General features: G+C 38.6%; 1 protein-coding gene, 1 long non-coding RNA gene and 2 other non-coding genes across 14 annotated transcripts in view; 3 read left to right on the top strand and 1 right to left on the bottom strand.

The window, feature by feature from the left end:
• LOC127045416 (uncharacterized) overlaps positions 1–21,773 on the top strand; it is a 29,326-nt gene that overhangs the window by 6,046 nt on the left and 1,507 nt on the right. For 2 of the 11 annotated variants that reach the window (XR_007772668.1, XR_007772669.1), the window contains 3 exons: positions 694–812; positions 1,486–1,574; positions 3,159–3,630. This is a non-coding gene — a long non-coding RNA (uncharacterized LOC127045416). Of the gene's footprint in view, positions 1–693; positions 813–1,485; positions 1,575–1,964; positions 2,234–3,158; positions 3,631–4,603; positions 4,665–5,243; positions 5,269–10,348; positions 10,709–15,066; positions 15,423–15,444; positions 15,603–21,773 lie in introns of those variants that run through there. The other 9 variants (XR_007772670.1, XR_007772667.1, XR_007772674.1 and 6 more) reach the window with 8 other exon arrangements.
• On the top strand, positions 535–615 carry LOC127046076 (small nucleolar RNA SNORD87). Its single transcript, XR_007772938.1, has one exon. It is a non-coding gene; the product is annotated as a small nucleolar RNA SNORD87 (small nucleolar RNA).
• LOC127046078 (small nucleolar RNA SNORD87) lies at positions 1,332–1,411 on the top strand. The gene has a single exon (XR_007772941.1). It is a non-coding gene; the product is annotated as a small nucleolar RNA SNORD87 (small nucleolar RNA).
• Positions 3,904–21,765, bottom strand: MCMDC2 (minichromosome maintenance domain containing 2). The gene is made up of 14 exons (XM_050941498.1): positions 20,831–21,765; positions 20,572–20,702; positions 20,419–20,478; positions 19,875–20,070; positions 18,148–18,270; positions 17,901–18,008; positions 15,633–15,761; positions 13,984–14,221; positions 10,378–10,583; positions 9,190–9,356; positions 8,568–8,744; positions 6,675–6,817; positions 5,232–5,341; positions 3,904–4,265 (listed from the first exon to the last, which is right to left on the bottom strand). The coding sequence occupies exons 1-14, from the start codon at positions 20,928–20,930 to the stop codon at positions 4,099–4,101; spliced, it is 2,055 nt and encodes a 684-aa protein (XP_050797455.1). The 5' UTR covers positions 20,931–21,765; the 3' UTR covers positions 3,904–4,098.

The following is a 21,773-nucleotide window of genomic DNA, read 5'->3' as shown; positions in this document are numbered from 1 at the left end:
ATGTCCTATCAACTGGTAAAGTAGTTAGTAAAAATAAGTCTGTTGCTTTTCTTTGATATCAATACCAGAAATCAAAATCCAATAAGAGAGTCAAATCTTCATCTGATGAAAATCTGCACAGAACCGATCTATGATGCTTTTCCATGATGACCCTAACACTACGTTGGCTTACACTAGCTGAGGATCTGGCTTGGTGGTCAGGGGCTTCATTAGGCCAGCAGCTGAGAAGCTGTTCCTATTTTTATCCAACCCCTGTCATTGTAGTGATCTTTTTTTATTTCTGTTACAGCAATCTAAAAGATAAGTTGGAAACTGGAATGGGGGCAAAAAATTGTACTAGTTTTGTGCTTGTATCTTGCAGGAAATAATTGAAATTCAAGTCCTTTAAAATATATGCATTACATAGGGGCAAAATGACATACTTCAGAAATATAGTTCTTGTCCAGATTATGCCACACATACTGCAGGAAGACACATTCTCATATTGAAATTAACTACTTTTCATTAAATCGGCACCTTAGACAACGTGATGTTACTGGCATGATGATGATTTCCTTTTGCCGTTTACCCATCTGAATGTATGTTGATGTACATGTTCAAATCTGAGATGCCAGTAAAGGTTTGGATAAACTTGGTAACTTAGTTTGTCAGCGTGATCAGTTTTATAAATTTTTCTTTCTGCAATTTTTTCAGTGAAAAATACCTTTTGTTATGTGATTTGTTGAGCTTGGATACATTCAGAAATGCCATGTTCTTGACTTTTGTCCTGCTCTTTGCAGCCAGTAAGATGTTGTTTCACTTCTTCTCTTAAGGTAAGTTGGAGGGGGGTATTTGTTTTTGTGATGCCTTTGTATATATCTCTGTGCTGAAAAGAATGAAACTTAGCACAGCTAAGGTAGGTAAAAGTCTAGGTTAAAATATGTGAACCAACACAACAAATGAGTCATGGAGAGCAGTCCTTTAAAAGTTGTGAGGCAATAGGCCTCTGACCATTCTGGGTGAGGACTCAACATTTTCAAAAGCTTAACAATCTTTCAGATAATTCAGCCCAATTTAAAACTAATTTCAGAAACTTTCATGTGAATATAAAAGGAAAATATAGTTGATTTCAAAGTTATCCAGAGCATCTTGAGTTCCAAATGTTTGGGTTACATGTGATCATGTTAATATTTCTTTGTCCTTATTTTAAACCTTTCTTTTTTCAAAGGATCTAATTTTGTGGAACTGAACCTCTTAAATTTGTATTATGATAGCCTCTTCCCCATACGTATAATTGTCCATGAGATGACTAATAAGCTTAATTTTAGTTTTGGGTGGCAGACTGTTGCTTTGATGGCCTAATGATGATTATCTTTTGCCGTTTACCCAGCTGATTCTTTCTGGAGAAAAAATCTGAGTCTGATGTGCCATCTTAATTTTGAGTTAGCTAGATTACATACTCTTAAATTGGATTCACAGTGTATTTCTTATGCCTTTTCTTTTCAGAACAAGAATTTACTCAACCATGGTGTTAAATATATGTTGTCTAATGTGCAGTTAACTTGCAGCTGCCAAGAAGTCATACAGTTTTCAAGGTATTTTGAATGTTTCAGGAGCTAATTTTTCTGTCATATCTGTTTTGTTTTTTGATATTTTCATATTTTAACTGGATCTGAAAGTGATTATCAGTCTGAATTGATATAATGAAAACTGATCAGAACCTGCTGTAGAGCAGGTTCTTCATTGTAGTTAAACAACATTGCTGAGTACTCTTTTTTTTGAGAGAGAGAGAATTCTTAATATTAGCCTTCAACTTAACTCTAAAATACATGGTAACAGTCGATTTCTGATTTTAAAAGCAGTTACTTTTAACCTACTGTCCCAAATGTAATAAGTCAGTCTTTTAAAGGTAAATGTTTTGCTCATAAAAGATGCTAGATTGACAGCTCTAGTGCTTGAAGGTTTTTGTTTTTTTTTTAATCCAGAGGCCAGGCATAATGTGGGCAGTAGCAATATCAGCTTTCCTAATCCCAGCCTGAATTGACCGGAGGACCACTAGGGGTGAAGAGGATAATTGTGTTCACCCCCATTCAGATCTTGTCCTTTGCTTTGCCTGACAACAAGCATGCAAGAGATGATGGTGGTGTTGTAGGGCAGCCCTGTCTGCAACAAATGATCCCGAAACTAACAAATTGTGTTGTGCTGACTTAGCCTTGTTATAAAAGCAAAGGGAAAATTCAAAAGCAAATTCAAGGTACTATTACTAATCGATTACCAAGAAAATCTTCCAAGCACAGGACAATTTCTCTCCAAAGGCACAATGTTTACTTGGTTATAGCTGCCTCCCTTCATAGTGAGGATAGCCTGCTACGCAATCTCCAAAAGACCCAACTTAGACTTGGTAAAAAAACAAACAAAAAACCTTGCATTAACATGCTGGCAACGGCTCCACACTTCTGTATGAATAACCCTTTTTTATATCAAAGCAAAAGCTCACTAATCTGAGCTAGTCCTCAACATGACATCTGTTTCCAGTTTCCTCAACGTCATTTTGTCCATCTTTATATCATTTTCTTCAATCTTGCAAAGTTTCTGGCCACTCTGATTTTCATTGCTGAAGCCCATCTCAGCTGCTTGCTGTACCATTTCTGCAAAAAGTCTGTTTCACACAATATCCTCATACCTACATTTCACTTTTCTTCCGGTGCATAATTTGTTTCAATTTTTGTTTCATTATATCTATACAATTCAGTTCTCATTCCTTCTGAGTTTGAAACTGATTCCCTTCACCACATCTACTTCTCAGGCATGTTGTGGGAGGCAGCCCTGTGAACCAGGGGAAAAGATGAGTGTGTTCTGTCATTCTGCACCAAATAATCTGTGGGAGTATAAGCATGAACAGTACTTTTCAGGTCAGGTATGGCCTGACCTGAAAAAGCATAAATTTATTTAACTTCTTGTGGTCAAATGTGGAAGTGAGTTTCAGTTTTCATCTTGATGACTTTCCCTAGTAGACTAATAATTTGTCATTCTAATTATAAGAGGCAGCACTGTCTAGTGACTAAGGGCACTGGACAGGGAGTCAGGAGACCTGGGTTCTATTCCTGACCTGTATGACAGTAGGCAAGTTACTTCACACTTCTGTTTCCCCTCCTATTCTGTGTCTCTTCTGTTTACAGGGCAGGCACCAGCGAAGGAAGCAGGTGCCGCAACAGTCCGTTGGGGCAGCATGTCCGGGTCAGCGGCGGCAATTTGGCGACAGGTACTTCGGCAGCAGCTCAATCGCTCCTCTTCAGACTTCAGCGGCGGGTCCTTCAATCATATCATTCCCCCCACCCCCGCCACTTGGGGTGGCAAAAAAGCTGGAGCTGGCTCTGTCTGTTTAGACTAGAGTATGAGCTCTTCAATGCAGAACTTCACTCTAAGGCCTATAGGTGCTACTGGCATACAAATAATAAAATAGCTATCATACCTCTAATTGTGTCTGAATAAAAATATAGTTGTGCATACTAAATGTTTAACATACACATGTACAGTTTTTATGAAGTACTTTTGACGTATGTAGTTGAATTGCAGCAGCGCAAAAACCCACAGAATGCAAAGTTGGTAAAGTTTAATCGCTAGACTCTGAATAAATTGTTCTACAAACTACCTTTTCGTTTATAAGCCATTTGACAGCAATGGTTAATTTTTTAAAACCATTTTTATTTAAACTTTTTGTTTTCCTCTTATTCCCAATGTAAGCTTCTCACTACCATTCACTTGGTACATTTTAATAGTTGTGGGGGTGTGAGAATTGTTACCTACTTAGTATTTATAGCAGCATGAGTATGGTGCTTTGCTCTTCTTCTCTGGGTCACCTTATCTGTAGAGGTCACGGCTTTGAGAAGCCACCAGTCCAGTGATATGCTAAGTCTGAGAAACTTAATGTGCAATATTGTTTAATTTTGAGTTGGCTACAAACTTATCTGTAGGAGTAGCAATTTCATAAAATAGTAACTTTCATATACATTTTGCAGTAGCAATACTCTAAAACTTTAAATATTTAAATTTTACATTTTCCAAAAAAAAACGCAAAACTTTGCTATAGGAATAAGCTCTGCTTTCAGAATAGGTTCTTTATTCTTCACTAGTAGTAACATGTGTTCCAGGGCCATATGTGGCAATAAACTGTAACAGTTGCTGATGGCACTGCATCAGATAAACATCTCTTTGCTGCAGAGTGTTTTCATCAATGAGGTCAAATGGAAACACTGCATTTGGAGCCACACAAAATACAGAGGCACCTACACAAAGAAGAATTGGATTGAAAATGTTATGTTAATAGATTCCATACACTCCTGGAAAATCCTCTTGGCTAACTGTTCTGCTTCATCTTAGTGACATTTGAAGGGATGACTTATGAAAAGAACACTAACCACATCTTATAAAATATTTCTACCTCGTTCTCAAATTTTCTGTCTATTTAAAAAAAAAAATACTCCTGGGGATTTGGTATCAGATATGAGATTTATACTTCTGGTTTGAATTTGGTTCAGCTCAATAGCAATCTGTCTTGAAATTCCAAGAGGCAGATAAGATATTCCATTAAGTTCTGACACTCAGATCCTTTAATGACTTCTAGTGCCAGAGGGATCTGCAAGGAGCTCATTGCAGGATCAGGACTCATGACAGGAAATTCTCAGGTGAGAAGGAATTTTTCCTAATCTTAAATCAATCTTGTTTGTAAAAGAAATCTTGGGATTATCACCCTCTACTGTTATAACTTACTTACAGATAGCGAAGAAAAATTTGATTTAATTCTAAAATGGTTGGTGCTTATTGCCTTTGAAATGTAATACTATGCCATAAATTTGAATGAATCAATATTAAGCTCCTGACACCTCATATTAATGGTATCTAGAGTGTTTTTGGTAGATCCACTCGAGTACGAGGAAAGTTGTAAATGTTGTCTGAGAAATCAGGTACAGCCAAAATAGTTCTTGCTTCTCAGAGTGTTGTTTTGTTCTTTAGCATTCTGTCCCTATCCAGTCAACTTTCCGTACTTTACTCATAGTTAAAGCACCATTTCCATGCTAAGAAAATGGGTATTTATATCCAAATTTGAGATGCCTAAATTCAAACTTGATTGCATCTTTGATCTAGTTTAATTGTGTTTATATTTGGTCACTTCTAATATTAAAGTATCTACACATTTAGACCTAATACTCAACTAACAAATGTACAGTCTGGTAAAACATAATTATTTTTACCATGTTTTAAAGTGAGAGATGATTCAAATAACAAGACAGCAATCAACACATCTTCCTCAAGTACTTTCTTCCTTAAACTCAGCTTAGTGTGCGCTTTAGACAGTGAAACCCTAGAAGACAAAAATGCCAGCGTCTTAGAAAAATATATTACACAAAATACATGGGTGTGCACTACACTGACTACATAAAAAGCTAACTATAGGGGCAGTCATTATTTCAATGTAGTTTATTTTCCAAATCCTACCCGAGTTTTACAGGTTTAAATACAGTAGCGGGGTACTCAAATGATTTCAAGTGAGCGAAGTTACATACTGTTCCTTCCGTCACAGCCAAATATGTACACAACTGTTTTGTGTATCACTTGTCCCACAATAGTGTGAGAATGCATGTTATACAACTCCCTCGTGTTGTATGAAGTTAGTAGGGGACCATAATTATTGCATTGCTCAAGCACTAAGGATACTGCAGCAATCAACTCACTTTCTTCATTTTTGTAGATTTGTTTCAGTACTAGTTACTTTAATGGTGAGGTTTGGCTTTTAAATAGCCATTATTTTTCATGCCTGGCAAACGAGCAAATAAGTTTATTCAAATAGAGATTTCTGGAGCTATTTCAAGATCAATTCAGGAACTCTAACATCCTACAAATATAAATACTATGTAAACTACTGTACAGGACCTAGACAGTGGGCAAACTACGGCCCGGGGCCTACAACTGGCCCTTGAGCTTTTGCCAGGGAGCAGGGTCTGGGGCTTCCTCAGTTACGTGTGTCTCCTGGAACCAGTGATATGTCCCATCTCTGGCTCCTACACTTAGGGGCAGCCAGGGGGTGCTGCATGCTGCCCCTGCCCCAAGCACCACCTGTGCAGCTCCCCTTGGCTGGGGTTCCTGGCCAAGGGGAGCTGCAGGTGCGGCACTTGCGGATGGGGCAGTGTGCGGAGCTGCCTGGTCATGCCTCTACGTAGGAGCCAGAGGGGGGACACGTCATTGCTTCTGTGATGTGCTTGAGGTAAGCGCCACCTGGAGCCTGCATCCCTGCCCTAGCCCTGATTCCCATTCTGCCCTCTAAGACCCTCGGTCCTAGCCCACAGCACTCTCCTCCACCCGCAACTCCTCATTACCCGACCCTACCCCAGAGCCCCCTCCCACACACTGAACTTCTCATTGCTGGCCTCACCCCAGAGCCCTCATCCCTCCCAGATCCCAACCCCCAATTTTGTGAGCATTCATGGCCTGTCGTGCAATTTCCATACTCAGATATGGCCCCCTGCTCTAGACTGAAATCTTGAAGGATCTTGTATCCAAAGATCTCCATGTTTTTTATTTAATAATTAAAAAAAAGCTTCAACTCCCAAGTAGGCAAGCACTAGTACCATTTTTACAGATGAAGAATTTGAGGCATGACGAAGTTAAGCAATTTAATTAGGAAAATTTAAACGTACAGGATTTTCAGTGCAGATGTTGATAGTTTTGATCCATGAATAGAATCTGTTCTGACTCTGCGACTTGCTAGGTAGTAGCCATGAATGAGTCTTTCTGCTTCTGAACTGAGTTCTACATGCAAATTCGTAGCAAATACAATAAGCTAAAAACAGCATAAATTTTAAATATTTAAGGAATACTGTTGAAAACTTACACCCAAAGCTCATTTTGCTACTGATAAAATCCGTTGCATAGTATTAATATATCTAGACAATATTTTCCATATTAGCACAATTTTTAGAAAGGATTGACCATTTACACAGCAACATGGCTATGTCTCAGGTGTAGAAACAATTTGTTCACTAATCTAGTAAATTTAAACAAATATGCTAGAAACTCCCTTAATAATTTTAAATAAATATTCTCTAGTGTACTGAAATAAACATGCACTATACTAATAGGTTCTAATCTTGTCCACACTGCATACTGGAGATCTACTTTTTAAAAAATTACATTTACCAACACTACTGTTTCAAAACCCAAGCAAACAAATGGAGTTTAATAATTTGGCTCTTTAAAAGGAGTACATAAATGACTTCAAATGTGTACAAAACATTAATTTTCGTATGAGAAGGGTTTAGAACTCTGAACATAATAGGAGTTTTGTTACTGTCAATGCTCAGATTTGCATGCTATCCTTATTTTTAATCTATACATGTATTTAGGACATTACAGTTGTGCATGTTCTGTTTGTTAGCCTATAATTATGAATCTCTGGGCCAAATTCAGTTGTGGTGGCAGGGGATGAGGTGACTGGAAATGAACTTGCTGGTACCAGATCTGAATTTGGATGATGTTTCAGGGTTAAACTTCTAAAACCCAATTTCTATCCCCTTGAATGCAAATAATAGTTAATCAAAAATTGATTTAAAAATAGTTACCCATATTGTTGGTCACTATCTTGGGATACCTGTTGCTGATTTCATTGCACTGGACAGTCAGATTACCTCTAGTTTAAATTTTAAGTACTAGCTGTCAGCCAGATAGTGCCCAGTTGAACTTATTTACTGAGCATCTGCTATTGCTGGAACTTGCACTGCTACCATGAGAATCTCTGACTGAACAACAAAGGAGCTGTGTAACTCCTGATGCCAGTGGTAGCCTGTGATATGGCAGTAGTGTTTAAAAATTAGTATAGAACCCCCAAAAAGCAACCAGGTACATAGAAGATAAAAAATGCTTGTCAGCATATCCATTACTTTTTGAAAGATGCTATTTTTCCCGCTAATAGACATTTCTTACTGTGATTTAGGGTGAAATCAGATGAGTTGCAATTAAAGTTTTACATTTTGCAGTGCCCTGGGTGGTGCAGGGACGTGAATATCGTATTAGTATCAAATGTGCATCAGGTCACTATGGAGTTGTATATTCATCCTGCACAATTAGGCTGCTGTGAATTTTAATAAGTCAGCCTTTTTTGTTGTCCATTTTTAAAAAAGTATTAAATGGTCACTAGTGTTTTGCTTGTACTCCACTACCTACATTCTCCTTCCTGGAAGAGGTACACACATCCCGGTACCCTCAGAAAGTGGTTCTTCTGGAAATAACATGATTAAATCTTTTGTAGTATTAAGTCCTGAGGTGGTGCTTTGTGGAATGGATACAAAGAGGGTGCTACCCCGACTAGATAAATGTTCAGAAAACACCCACTAACATAGATGGGAAACTGATTTTATCAGTGAAAATAATGGCAAAACTCATATTGACTTCAGTGAGACCACAGGGGGGCATGTAATAGTAAGTGAATATCTGCATGGCTGGAAGTATACAAGTCATCTCAGGAAAACCACATCATGCCAAGTAATAGTATGAAATTATCAAATACAATTTTGTTCTGAACTACAGCTAGTTACCTCTTCAAAATCTTGTGTTCTGAACTGCTGGAAGAGGGTATAAAGTGCTTCTTCTGGATCAATGGCTTTTTTCATGATGTGATCCAAAAGAGGAAGAGCTGGTTGGCAAGATAACTCATTGCAGTGTATCAAAAGCCCAAAAGCATCTATAAGGTTAGCTGCTATTGAGCTCAAGTCCTAAACAGAATAAAACCCAAAGCAATGTGAGTGAAGCTCAACTGCTTATTTTTCAAATAGAAAAAAAATCAATTTACTTCTGAGTATACTGTAGAGAAAATGGCAGGCTCTTGCCCTGTTTGATAGGTGTGCAACTGCAAAGGGATTTTGAGTTAAATTACTATTGTGAGGGGAAAATAGGCTAGACCAATGTCACACATGCGCACACTCTACGATCCTGTTTATTCAGAGGCTTGTAGGAGCAACATAAAACCTTTGAATAAACAAAGGCTTTATGTTTAGAAAAGCTGGTCTATTTTTAGAAGATATGGGCTTTAAAGTGACTTCACTGTGGCTTGTGTGGAGATGTCACTTCTTTGTGTTGGTCTCCATTGTTTTACATGTAGAATTGTCTACATCTCCAGACTTATTACATAGCTTTGCCATAACAAAGTATATGTCTTACCAACTTGCCAATTAGAGTGTTATCCTTTTGTACATATTTTTTGGACGATAAATCCTCATCTACAAAAGTCCAGAAACTGGTCTGAATTGGAAGAATAACTTGCTGGTCAACATCTTCTCCATACTTCTTTCCAGGAATAAATACTGTAGTGGTTCTGCTCTCCAGCACTATCAGGTCATACAATACATGTTACTTAAAATACTGTAATGTAACATTAAATCTCCAATCCTAGTGACAGAGTCTGAGGATAATTCCAATTACATACTGCACTTAGTTTTTATGGAAAAGTCAGGATATCTTCAAAGTAACTGATGCAAAAATATAAAATTAATCAAAATGCATTTAGGGGGGGTGTGGAGAAAATGCTTAGGCATAAAGAACCTTTGTACTCTCCAGCTAAAGATTTTCATATCCCCTGGAAAGAATATGCCATCTAGTCCTCTTTGCAAAAACTTTCACTTACATCAAACCAATTCAGTTAGCTGGGTGTATACAAGACTGTGTAAGGCTTGCAGTTTATTGGTAAAGTAACCAGGGCTAACCACCCTTGGTCTGTATGTAAATTAAACAAAACACAGAGCGGATTATGTTGTTTTGCTTTGTTTAAACTACTATAGCTGTGATACAGACAAAGGAGTGCTCCATCTTCAAAAATAGGCTCTCTCTCTAAAACTTGTCACACCATGCTAAAATGTGCTTAGTTTGCATGAACTCCTAAATATAATTTGAGGGCTCTCCATTGCCAGGACTTGTATCCTGCATAAGCAGTTTTCTATAATTTAAGTAGTTAATGTAGTAGGTACCTCTTCTGCCCTAGTAAGTCTGCGATCCTATTATGCCTTGCTTTAAGATCCATTCATGTAAAAATCTCACTATTCTTCCCCAGTACTGTTAATATCCACTTGCTTTTCTCTCTCTCTTATGGCATATACGAGGTTTTCTGATGACAGAGAAGGTGACTTTCTCAGCAGTTAGGGAGAAATTATAACATCCCTAAGAGTGCATGAGAGTAGGGTTGCAGTTAGGATTTAAAGGCCCCTGGACAAATTGTAGAAACTAGCTTCCTCGAAGCCGCGTGGTCCCATCTCTCCCAGTGCCTAGCCCTCGCTCTACTTGTCTCTCCTCTAGCACTGATTTCTCCTCTCTTCTGATTGCCCAGTGGATGCAGAGTGGCTTTGTACTGGTTACCTGACTGCAGAAGTTCAAGTTTATCCTTTTTATGTGATAACAAATCTCCTATGAAGCAGATACCACCTTTGGCCAGCAGAGCACTGCACGCCTGAATGCTAGCAGTTCCAGTTCCATGCTTATCTTTGGACACAGTAGGAAAAATGTCATTAGATGCCGGGTGCCGTATGCCACGGGCTACAAGACAAACACTGTAATTCAAAAGCCTAGGATAAAAATAATTGTCAGCAATTTGTAACACCTGCAAAAAATGTAGTTAAATTATTTTCCTTTTACAACAACTAATTGTATTTTTAAAATTGGTATTAAAAGCGCACACATTGGAACTTCATTTGACTTAAGATAGAGCACTTAAAAAGAAAACAATTAAAATACTTTTATAGGAGTATAAAATATTTCTGAATACTAAGGTGAAACCCAGGGTTTCTTATACACAACCAAAAAAGGGGCACTATTTGAAATAGTTGCTCCTATTTATCTTTAATAGTTTCCCTCTAGTAGCACTAACTACATGAAGAAGCATGACGTCCAGCGGTATTCTAATTTAATATTCTTAAATTGGTCTAGCATACAAGGCAAAATTTGGAATTGGGTCAGAGGCGAAATTGAATTATCTTCCCCCATTACTAGTGCCTGATTGTGCCCCATTTAAGGCACTAGAAGTTTTACCATTGACATTAAAGAGTGCAGGATTAAGCCTCTAGTGACCATTTTGCCTCATGTATGGTGACTGAGGACAGGTGTGTGGATCTACACAGTAGTGGACCCAAACACTCTGAGGCATGGGTGCAGGAACCTCCCCTACTGAACTGTGTTCTAGGGCATGCAGAGTGGGCAGCCCAAATGTTGCCTCCCACATGCAGTGGAACCACATTGATTCTATTGCTCATGCTTGCAAATGGTGGAGGTGGGCTTTGTCCCAGTATTAATAAATGACATGGTATGACAACATACATATGATGCAGGGTGCCACCATCTTGACAGTCTAATGGCATCTGAGCCAGGCAAAGCTCAGCATACTAAAGCATGAGAGACAGGAGAGTCTGAGAAGAAGGATGGTCCAGTGGTTAGAGTATTGGTTGGGGACCCAGGTTCAAATTCGTGCTCAGCCAAAAATTTCCTGTGTGACTTTAGACAAGTCAATTAACACCCTGATTTTTTAAGGTATTCAGGCACCTAAATAAGTTTAGCAATCTAGTTCTTAGTCTCTCTGTGCCTCAATTTTCCAACAGCAAAATGGGGATAATAGTACTTCCCTCCTCACAGGAATGTTCTGAGGATTAAAGGCATTTAAATATTGGCCAATGCTTAAGAGTTTACAGTAAAAGGGACAATGTAAGTATCTGAGATGAGATTTGTAAGGTACTTTGTTATCTTATATATATTTTTGTAAGTTACTGTAAATAGTAAAGGCCTGAGGGGCAAATTGTAAAGTGCTATGTGTACTTCTAAGACCCTATAGATAACAATAACTAAGCATTCATAGGGTGCAACGTATTGTTAAGCAGGTGTTTCCATTCTCACCTCTTTTTCAGTTCATAACTTTTGAAAAAAAAATTTGTTTTAGTCTTTTCATGCTTTGCTTCCAGCCAAGGTAATTTTTTAAAAATTTGAGCTAAACATGTTCAGTTAATAATTTGTGGAAAAAGTGGGATAGTGAGGAAAGCATTTCTCCCATTGCCTGAATATGTTCCTGATCTTTGTTGCAGTCAAAACTCAAATGGCTGAAAACAGAGTAGTTCACACTTGCCATGTTAGTAGGCCTTTTTGAGGAAGCATAATGAAGTAATGGGTTTGTTTTTTTGGTGGGGGGAGCAGGAATAGAGATTTAAAATTGTGTCAAACATGCACAGTAGAAAAGTTGTATTCATATTATGGATGAATACTAAAGTAACTTTTTTTTTCCCATCAAAGATTTCCCATAATTGCTACCATCAGTTCAGCTCCACCATCTTTATCAAGAGTGGGTGCACTGGTGTGGGTGCACAGTCATCAGTGTTTTTACCACTGCCAACTATACCCACTCAGGTCAAAACTAAGGTTGCCAACTTTCTAATTGCACAAAGCTGAACACCCTTGCCCTGCCCCTTCTCTGAGGCCCTGCCCCCCCCTCATTCCAGCCTCTCTCCCTCCATCGCTCACTCTCCCCCACTTCACTCACTTTAATTGGGCTGCGGCAGGGCTTTGGGATGTGGGAGGGGGGCAAGGGGTGGTGCTGAGGAGTTTGAGGTGCATGAGGGGGCTCCAGGCTGGAGCCAAGGGGTTCAGAGTGCAGGAGCAAGCTGGGGGTTGGGGTGTGGGCTCCTGCTGAGGGGGTGGGCTGTGAGGTGGGGCTGGGGATGAGGGGTGCGGAGTGCAGGAGGAGGCTCAGGGCTGGGGCAAAGGGTTGGGTGCAGACTTTGGGAGGGAGTTTGGGTGTGGGAGGGGATTCCAACTTGGGGCAAAGTGTGGGGGTGCAGGCTCGGAGTTAGGTGCAGGAGGGGGTTCTTACTTGGGGCAGGGGGGTTAGATTGTGGGCTCTGGCTGGACAGCGTTTACCTCAGGCAGCTCCTGGCCAGTGGCGCAGCGCTGCTAAGGCAGGCTCCCTGCCTGCTGTGGCTCTGCACAGCTCCTGGGAACAGCCACCATGTCCGGACCCTAGGTGGAGACATGGCCAGCTGGCTCTGCACAGTGCACATTGCCCACACGGGAAGGTGCTGCCCCTGCAGCTCCTATTGGCCACTGTTCCCTGCCAATGGGAGCTGTGGAGGCGGAGCTCAGGGCGGAGGCAGCATGTGGCGCTTCTCTGATCACACCTGCTCCCAGGGGCTGCAGGGATATGCCGGTCACTTCCAGGAGCCACAGCAGGCAGGGAGCCTGCCTTAGCTCCGCTGCACCGCCAACCAGGTCAGTACTGCTGACTGGAGCCGCTTTCGACTGGGCGTCAAGAACTGGACACCTGGCAACCTTAGTCCAAACAACACAGTGATAAAAATACCAGCAGCCATTTGGACCTTGTTAATCATTGATGGGAGCTGAACTGAAGGTCACAACAGTGTGACATTTTTGAAAAAAATAGCTGGTTTAGAAAAAACTAAAGTGCTATATCAGAGTGACTTAAGGCTTGAGAGGGGAAAATCTTTGCTTTTGTAAACACAGATTGTAGTCCTTTCAATAGCAACTTTAGAAGGACTATAGTTAGGTCTGTGCTAAACAGGACTGCTGTTAGAAATTCGGTAAGTTAATTAGAAGATTGATCATTAAATGCTTTACTCGTTAAAAGCAAAGCCTTAAATTTCACCATAGACAGAAGCAGCAGGTCAGTTAATGCCACTAGATCACACATGCCCCACATGACCATCACATAGTTTGCTTCTCTCTCAGCAGTATAATAATGAATACCTGGCACACAGATAACAAAGGAGAGTAGAGTTCAGAAATCAAAAAAGTAAAACCTTTATAAAAAAAAAAAAAGGTTATTTTGCTGAGTAAAACCCCAGGCTACACTTTAAAGTGTGAACTCTGTTTTCCTTTTGAGAACATACCAAGCCTCTCTATATAAAAACTTGGCAAATCTTTTATATAAAGTCAAATGTACTTGTAAAAAAAATACAGGTGTCAGTTTACCTATCTGCTATTAGGGTGTCACTGGTCACAATCAAAAGATCCAGGTAATCTGCTGTCTCTCTGTCTCTGTCACATGTCTGGACCAGACTCAACAGTATGGACAGTTTAAGAGTATTGTAAGTGCCTGGTGGGACAACTTGAGAAGCAAAGATGTTGGCAAGTATGGCTGTAAACCTCCAACATGAACTTGAAGTCAAGGAGAGCAGATACTTAAAATTCTCACTGATACAAGAAGTACCTAATATAAACAGAGGATATCTTAATCAACACTTTTAAACAGAGCTATTCATATTATTAAAACAAATCAGCATTAGGTAGATCCTATTATCAGAAGAAATAATTAAAAACAAGGTATGTTTGGAATTTATTTTAGGGTAACAAAAATTCAGACTGTGAACAGCTTAAAATGTTAGTTTTACTACTATTAAACAGGTAAAGGACACTGTGTCCACTAGTACATATTGAGTAAGAGAGCAAGTACATGAATTGAAATTGTATGGCCATCTAAGATACAATCTAAATATACCTGTGACAGACTGACAATATTTGCATCATCCTGGACAAACTTTATGGAATTAAGGTAATCTTTATTGAATTTAGTTAAATCTTACTGAGTTAGGATTCATACCTTTGGGGGTCATTGTATTAAAAATGCAATTCTGTATGTGTTATTGTGGAGTTGTATGTAACTCCTCTAGGAGGAGGGAGAGGTAATTCCTTCAGTTATTAGTCCCCTCCAGGGACCAACAGAAAAAGAAAAGATTTTTGGTTAAATAGCCTGGTTTTAAACAGGCTCAGTGCCTTCTTCCAGATCCAGCAAACAGACAGGCCCCAATCCTTATGGGAGGATTGGAAGAATGCAGCCTACTGATGCCCTGTAAGACTGTATGTTTGTTCTGAGCTAAAGCTATAATGAACTTGAAACCACAAGGAAACCTCTTTCGTGAGGTATTGAAGGACTGTCTCTGCCACAGAGCATATTAGGGATGAAGTGATCTCTAGTAAGCTTATTGGAATGCATGTAGATTCTTTTATTGTTTTTTATATGTTTTCTCTGTAATGCTTTTTATCTTAATAAAACAGACTTAGAAAGAACTGTGTGGTAACTTACAACTGTGGGCAGTCACACTGTTAACCATCTCTGAAGAGAAAGCAAGCAGATGTGCCTGGGCAGCCTGTCTTTGATGGGAATAATACAGTGAAGGCAGAGGACTGTGCAGCCTTGAAATACCCATTAGAAGGTAGTGAGACAAAGGTCTCCAACCAAGAAAAGCCACAGCTGGAGACAGGAAGCCTGAGGCAAAATCCAGTTGCAGTTGCCATTGGTCTGAACTGAAACAATACCCTCTAATGAAAAGCAGAGCTTAGAAATAAGAGGATAGGGGAAAAGCACATCAATAAATAATGTTCTGCACTTTCCTAAATAAAGAAGTGGACAATAATATTGTGTGTGTTTCTTAGGTGACAGCAATATCAGGGCAAAAAACAAAGTGGGACAAGCCCATACTTAGGATTACTGGAGTGAAAGTACCAAAGTGGCTTCCAAACCTGGATCTCCATGTACTAGCAGACTGCACTAACTGTCAAGCCTTTGATCTAATAAAAACATCTATTTTTAATCATTTTAATTTACTGTTCAGCTGTCTTACCTTCTGGACTACAGAGCTGTATACTGCTGACTTCTATACAGACTGTAACTTGTGAGCAGTTTTGTATACAGGCTGGAATGCCTATAAATCTATACCTGTTTCCTATTTTCATTTTGTTCGACAATTCATCTAGAAAAAAATTAATACACATGGAAATATAGGGATTTATTAGAAAATCCCAAACTTTAAGATTATAAAGTATTTTTATATGTTAAACTAGTAGTTCACATTAGAAAATATAATTTAGGGGAAGCAGCACAAAACAGTTTGATTCAATGCAGCCTTAAAGAATGGGAATAGAACTATGCATGTAGACAATTTATAACATTTTAGGGCAGCAGGTGAGGAAAGTGAGTGAGATGAGCCACTGGATGATTTTCTGTTGAGAAAATGGATAATGCAGTTAGTTTTGAATTGAAACACGAAGGAGAATGTTTGTACTCTCTGATCTCTGCTCTGAGATTTGCAGCGTTCTTGTGATCACTTATTGTCAAGTAAATGGGATGGCAAAATGCCTTAGTAAAGGAAGATTAGAAAGGCAAGGTTGGTGAGGTAATATCTTTTATTGGATCAACTTATGTTGGTGAGAGAGTCAAGCTTTCAAGCTTACACAGAATGCTTCTTCAGAAGCAAGGCCCTAGAATAAATAGATTAAAAGAAAATGCAAAAACATATTTGGAAACTTTCAAATTTCTGTTCATGTCATTCAAAACCTGTACTGTTTTTAGTAAAGTTTGTAATGTAAGTTATGTGCAACCTAGTACGGGCCTGAGCTGTGAGATGCTATGTCCTGTCAGTGCCCACTGAAGCTGATGGAAATTGAGGGCTCACATTACCTCACAGGATTCAGCCCAAAGGCTTTACTTTGTAATAATACACATACAACATCACTATTTAGTTTTGCTGCTTGTTATTTTGGAGTAAATGGATCAATACACAATTTTCAATAAATATAAATAAATAGATGAATTTTATAAACATATTAAATAGCAAGCACCAAAGCAAAACTAACGATTTTTTAAAAATGGAAAGGGGTTACAATACTACAAAAATATTTTGTCATAAAACGAGGTTAGTTTTTTGGAGCCTGTGGTTGAATTTTCACATTCCGAATACTGTATTATTTGCAATGGAAGTTGGAAACCTCAGAAGCCAGAGATCACGAAAAAATAAGGAAAATGGCTACACTGAGGAAAGATGTTACAAAAAATGTTAAGCCACTGCAAAACAATATAACCAGAGGAAGGAGGAAGAAACAAGTTACACAGAAAGTGAGATAATGCTGAACTGGCGAAGACATTTTAATTGAGTAACTAGGGCCCTGCCATTTTGGTCAATTTCACGGTCCTAGGAGAACAATCTTCATGATTTCAGCTATTTAAATCTGAAATTTCATGGTGTTGTAATTGTAGGGGTCCTGACTCAAAAAAGAGTTGTGGGGGGGTCGCAAGGTTAGTGTGTGTGTGGGGAGTGGTGGTGAGGGGGGTTGCGATACTGCTACCCTTACTTCTGCGCTGCTGCAGACAGTTGTGCAACCTTCAGAGCTGGGCTCCCAGCCAGCAGCCGCCGCTCTCCATCTGCCCAGCTCTGAAGGAAGAGCTGCCGCCAGCAGCAGCACAGAAGTAAAGATGGCATGGTATGGCATTTGCTACCCTTACTTCTGTGCTGCTACTGGCGGGGCATTACCTTCAGAGCTGGGCACCCAGCCAACCGCCGCCACTCTCCGCCCGCCAAGCTCTGAAGGCAGCACAGAAGTAAGGGTGGCAATTCCACAATCTCCCCTAAAACAACCTTGTGACCCCCCACCCCCACCCCCGGTCAGGACCCCCAATTTGAGAAACTCTGGTCTCCTCTGTAAAATCAGTAATAGTACAGGATAAAAGCACAAAAAAGACCAGCTTTTATGGGGGAAGACCAGATCTCATGGTCTGTGATGCGTTTTTCATGGCCATAAATTACGTAGGGCCCTAGAAATAACACATCAAAATAAATATGGATGAACCAATGTTTTGTCGTGTTGTTTTTAATTGCCTGGCTAACAACATGGGATTTCTTTTCAAATAAAAATGACATAATCAACTAAATATAAACTATCATTATTTTCACCATTTTGTCCAGAGAAATGAATATATAAGGAAACTGTAAGGATTTGTTCTAAAAAGCTGTTTTTCAGAATCCCATTCATTTCTAAAACATTTTTGTTTAAATAGATAGATCTCATTCAGTTTTATCATTATATTAGGATAGATGAATACACAGCCTACTCACCTCTTAGGAAAACTGTAAAAGACTGAATCCTGAAATGTGGTCTATTGTTGGAATATCCTTGGAAAGCACTCAGAGATTTTGCATCTACCATTTCAACTAGCTGTTTATCTTACAAAATAAACAAGTGTAGAATGTTATATTTCTTAAGAGTGGTACTTTATGCTTTAAAGGATAAGCTAAGTAAATAAAAATGTATCAAAAGTAGAAAGATAATTTAGAACTAAAATTAAAACTACATAATTCTTACCACCAAGTACTCTAAATTTCATGTCTTCTCGCAGTGGTGAAGCACATAAATTGCATACAAAATCATTCCTCACTGTTGCAGACTCTGTAGCTCCAGGGATATGCACTCTTATATAATTAAACCCTAATAGAAAGCATTACATAGACTATATAGTCAAATATTTCTTCATATTTAGTCATAATAATTTGTAATGGACTTTACTTAAAATATATAATTGGCTTTAAATGCAGTTTATTCCAGTTTACTATATGGTAACAAGTATAAGCTCTCAAAACTTCCTGGCTCTTAAAAAATTGACCACAGCTTTCATTTTAATCCCCCAACCAGAGTGGCAGAGTGAGTAAAGCATTGAATTGAGAATCAGGAGTTCTCAAGTGTCATATTTTTCTGTTCTTAAGATGAACAGCTTTATTGAATGTTCTGTTTCTCTCATGACTTGAGAGTCTCTCTCCCTGCCACCAAATAAAAACCAACAATTATGGTGTACTGGCCCTCCGAGCCACATACAACAATCATCAGAAATTTGAGAGCTGGGGCACACCTGCTGGGAGCTGGGACTCAGAGCTTCAACCCCACTCCTGTTGAAGCCCCAAACCCCGGCAGGTGTGCCCTGCAGGGCTGATGCCCTGAGACCCCCCCCCGCCCCGCTGGACAGAAGTCCCTACCCCACCACCCCACTGCATGGCAGAGGTCCTGAGCAGCCCCCTCCCAATCTGGTAGGCGAAGAATGAAGAGGGGGATTTGCAAGCCACATTTAATGGTAAAAGAGCCGCATGTGGCTCGTGAACCACAGTTTGGCCACCCCTGGGTGGTAGTTTTACCACTGGATGGCAGAATTGCTTATTACAGATTCTTAACCTCATCATGTTAGCCTGGTTTTGTGAGAAGCAGTCAGAGAGATGGTATGTCTCTATGTGCTCCATTCAAAACGATATGAGGTCTCTGTGTTTATTATTATAAATATATGTCTTCTTGATTAAAAACAATTACAATGTGTTTTCTAAAATAAATATTCTAACATTGGGACTTAGCTTCTTTTTTATACCTTCACAGTCACTATGACTGTGAAAAACAATTTTAGGAGTTAATCCTGCAAAAGCTTTAGCACCAGAGTAATTTTATGCAGGGGAGAATAGTCTCATAGAAATCAAAGAAGTTATTAAAGTTAAAAAGTCCTAGACTGCTGTGAAGGAATTAGTCCAGTCTACTCCTGCTGTATAGGCAGGAGTCTGATACTGGCCAAGTCTTCTCTAGAAACTTTTGCTGGTATAAGAACATTGGTTAGAGTATGAGTCTTTACAACATTTTTAAACAGGCAAAAAGCCCTAGTGTACATACAGTTTGCTGGCAAAAATGTTCTTTAATCAGTATGGCTTATTTTGTTCAGGGAACTGTTATAAGCTATATCGGCAAAAGAACTTGCCAGTATAAGATGTCTCTACTTAGGGGATGTGTGCGTGTGGGGGGTGGAGTTTGCCGGTATACAGGCAAACCTTTTGTAGTGTAAATCTGGCCACTGACCAGAATAAATCAGAAAGTTGTGATGTTCTCACTACATCAAAATGCATCCTGGATATGCAGTTCCTTTGTGTAAATTATATAAAAATCTGTACAGGAAAATGCCAAGTTTGTCTAGATTTTAATGTAAATAATGAGTTTGAGTTAATGGGCTAATCAGAGAACCTTCTGAATCTAGAACTTTTCTCATTTTACATTTTTTTTCTTACCTTCAGAAAATGGACAGGTTTCCTCAGAACAAAGGAATCTTGCTCCTTGTGTGTATTTCGTTACAGTTCCCATTGCAATCACTATTCCCTCTGACATATAAAATCTCTGAGATATGTAATCAAGTGGAAACTCACAAAGGCTGAGAACATAACTTGGCAGAGGAGGCAAGTGTGTTGGTTTCAACACTATATTAATCTCATAAGAGAAAAAGGGTTGCATTAAAACAAAAATCTTTTTTATTTGAAATGTTTAGTATAAATACTCATATACAAAACCCAGTGTGGTCCACGGTTACAAAAACATGTTCCAGGGACGTGCCAAATAAGGTGAAAATAGCTCATAGTCATATATATCCACCTTCTCATACCCAGAGTATGTATGGCTAAGAAATTCCAACTATTTTTTGTTTAGATTGATAGGACTGTTGAATGAAAATGAAAATTAAAGCTGAAAAATTAACACCAAAAAGATCTCTAAATACAACTTAATATTGTTTGAAAATTACTTTATTTTTATCTAAGCTGGTAAAAAGTTTAAACTCACCTGGGCCTCTGTCTGTAATTGTTCAATTAATGACAGTGTTTTAATAGCTATGAAACAGACCTGTAATTAAAAAATAAAATGATTTTGCAAAGAAAAATTTGGTTTAAAATGTTGAATACATTTCTGCGTCTGTAAACATACAAATTCACTTACCGACTGAAAAATCTGTGCAGCTTTCATCGGTTTGTGCAGAATCTGATTGCCAAGAGCTGCATCCAACTCAGCAATATCAGAAGGATTTATCAAAATAATGAATCGATAGACAGCATAACTTTGCTTTGAGTCTGTAAGAGCAGAGACTCAATATGCAAGTGTCTCAGAGCACAAAATATAGAAATAAGGTATATTTTTCTTTAAACCAACTTTGTTTGGTCTGTCAATATTAATAGAAGGTTTACTGAACAAACAGTACCATTATATCGTTTGCAATCATCCACAAATTTCTGAAGGCCACCACTCCTATCAAGGTAAATAAGGGCAACTTCCTTCATTTTCAGAAGATCTGGTCTCATCTTCCAATGAAGCTCTATGCTCTTTCATCAGAATGTTAGACTATATTAATATAAATCATAGGAATTAGGGTCAGAGCTCAAGAATGCTGTAATAATAAAATAAGTAAGGATAAAACATATATAATAAAGACATCATACCTGTCAAAAGTGAAACCAGGCACCAAGAAACTAAGCAAAGACAAATATTGCCTTCTTCTATAACATTACAAACAATGTAACTTTCGGAAATATTTTTGTCTGACTTCCCCTTTAAAATGGAAAATCCCTTGCTCAGAAAGAAATACAGTATTATGTTGTTACTGTAAATTTTCTAATAATAATGTTCCAGTATTTTGAGACAATGAACTATTTTGTGACTTTTAGAACTTGAAGAGTCAGAAAAGTGTGCCATTCTTTAGCAAAAATTCTAAGGTTTTTGTGTAGTATAGAGTTATACCCACCATAGGAAAAAAAATCACACAATATTTCTGTGCATTAACTAAACAATGCCTTAAGGGGAAGGGCAGTACAACCAGTCAGTCACAAGTTTTTACACAGAGTGAAATTGCATTACATAGATTAACATTTAGATTAATGTTGTCATTTCATTTGTTTTCTAATTTAGGCCCTGATCTGTGCAGACGCTTATGCTAGTTCTTAATTTGAGTAAAAACAATGGAACTACTCATATGCATAAGTGTTTTCAGGACTGGGATCATATTTTGTAAGCTCTTTGGGGAAGGCTGCTTGCACTCTTATTTGTTTGGTCTATATTGTACATTAGGCACATCAATGTTATACAAACACATTAATAAGTAATCAAAAATCATATATGTTGTTTTTTACTTTAAATTCTCCTTTCTC

The sequence above is a fragment of the Gopherus flavomarginatus genome, chromosome 2 (assembly GCF_025201925.1).
Source record: "Gopherus flavomarginatus isolate rGopFla2 chromosome 2, rGopFla2.mat.asm, whole genome shotgun sequence".
Classification (NCBI taxonomy): domain Eukaryota; kingdom Metazoa; phylum Chordata; order Testudines; family Testudinidae; genus Gopherus; species Gopherus flavomarginatus.
Note: the sequence above shows the minus strand (reverse complement) of the source record. Positions and strands in the feature narration are given on the sequence as shown.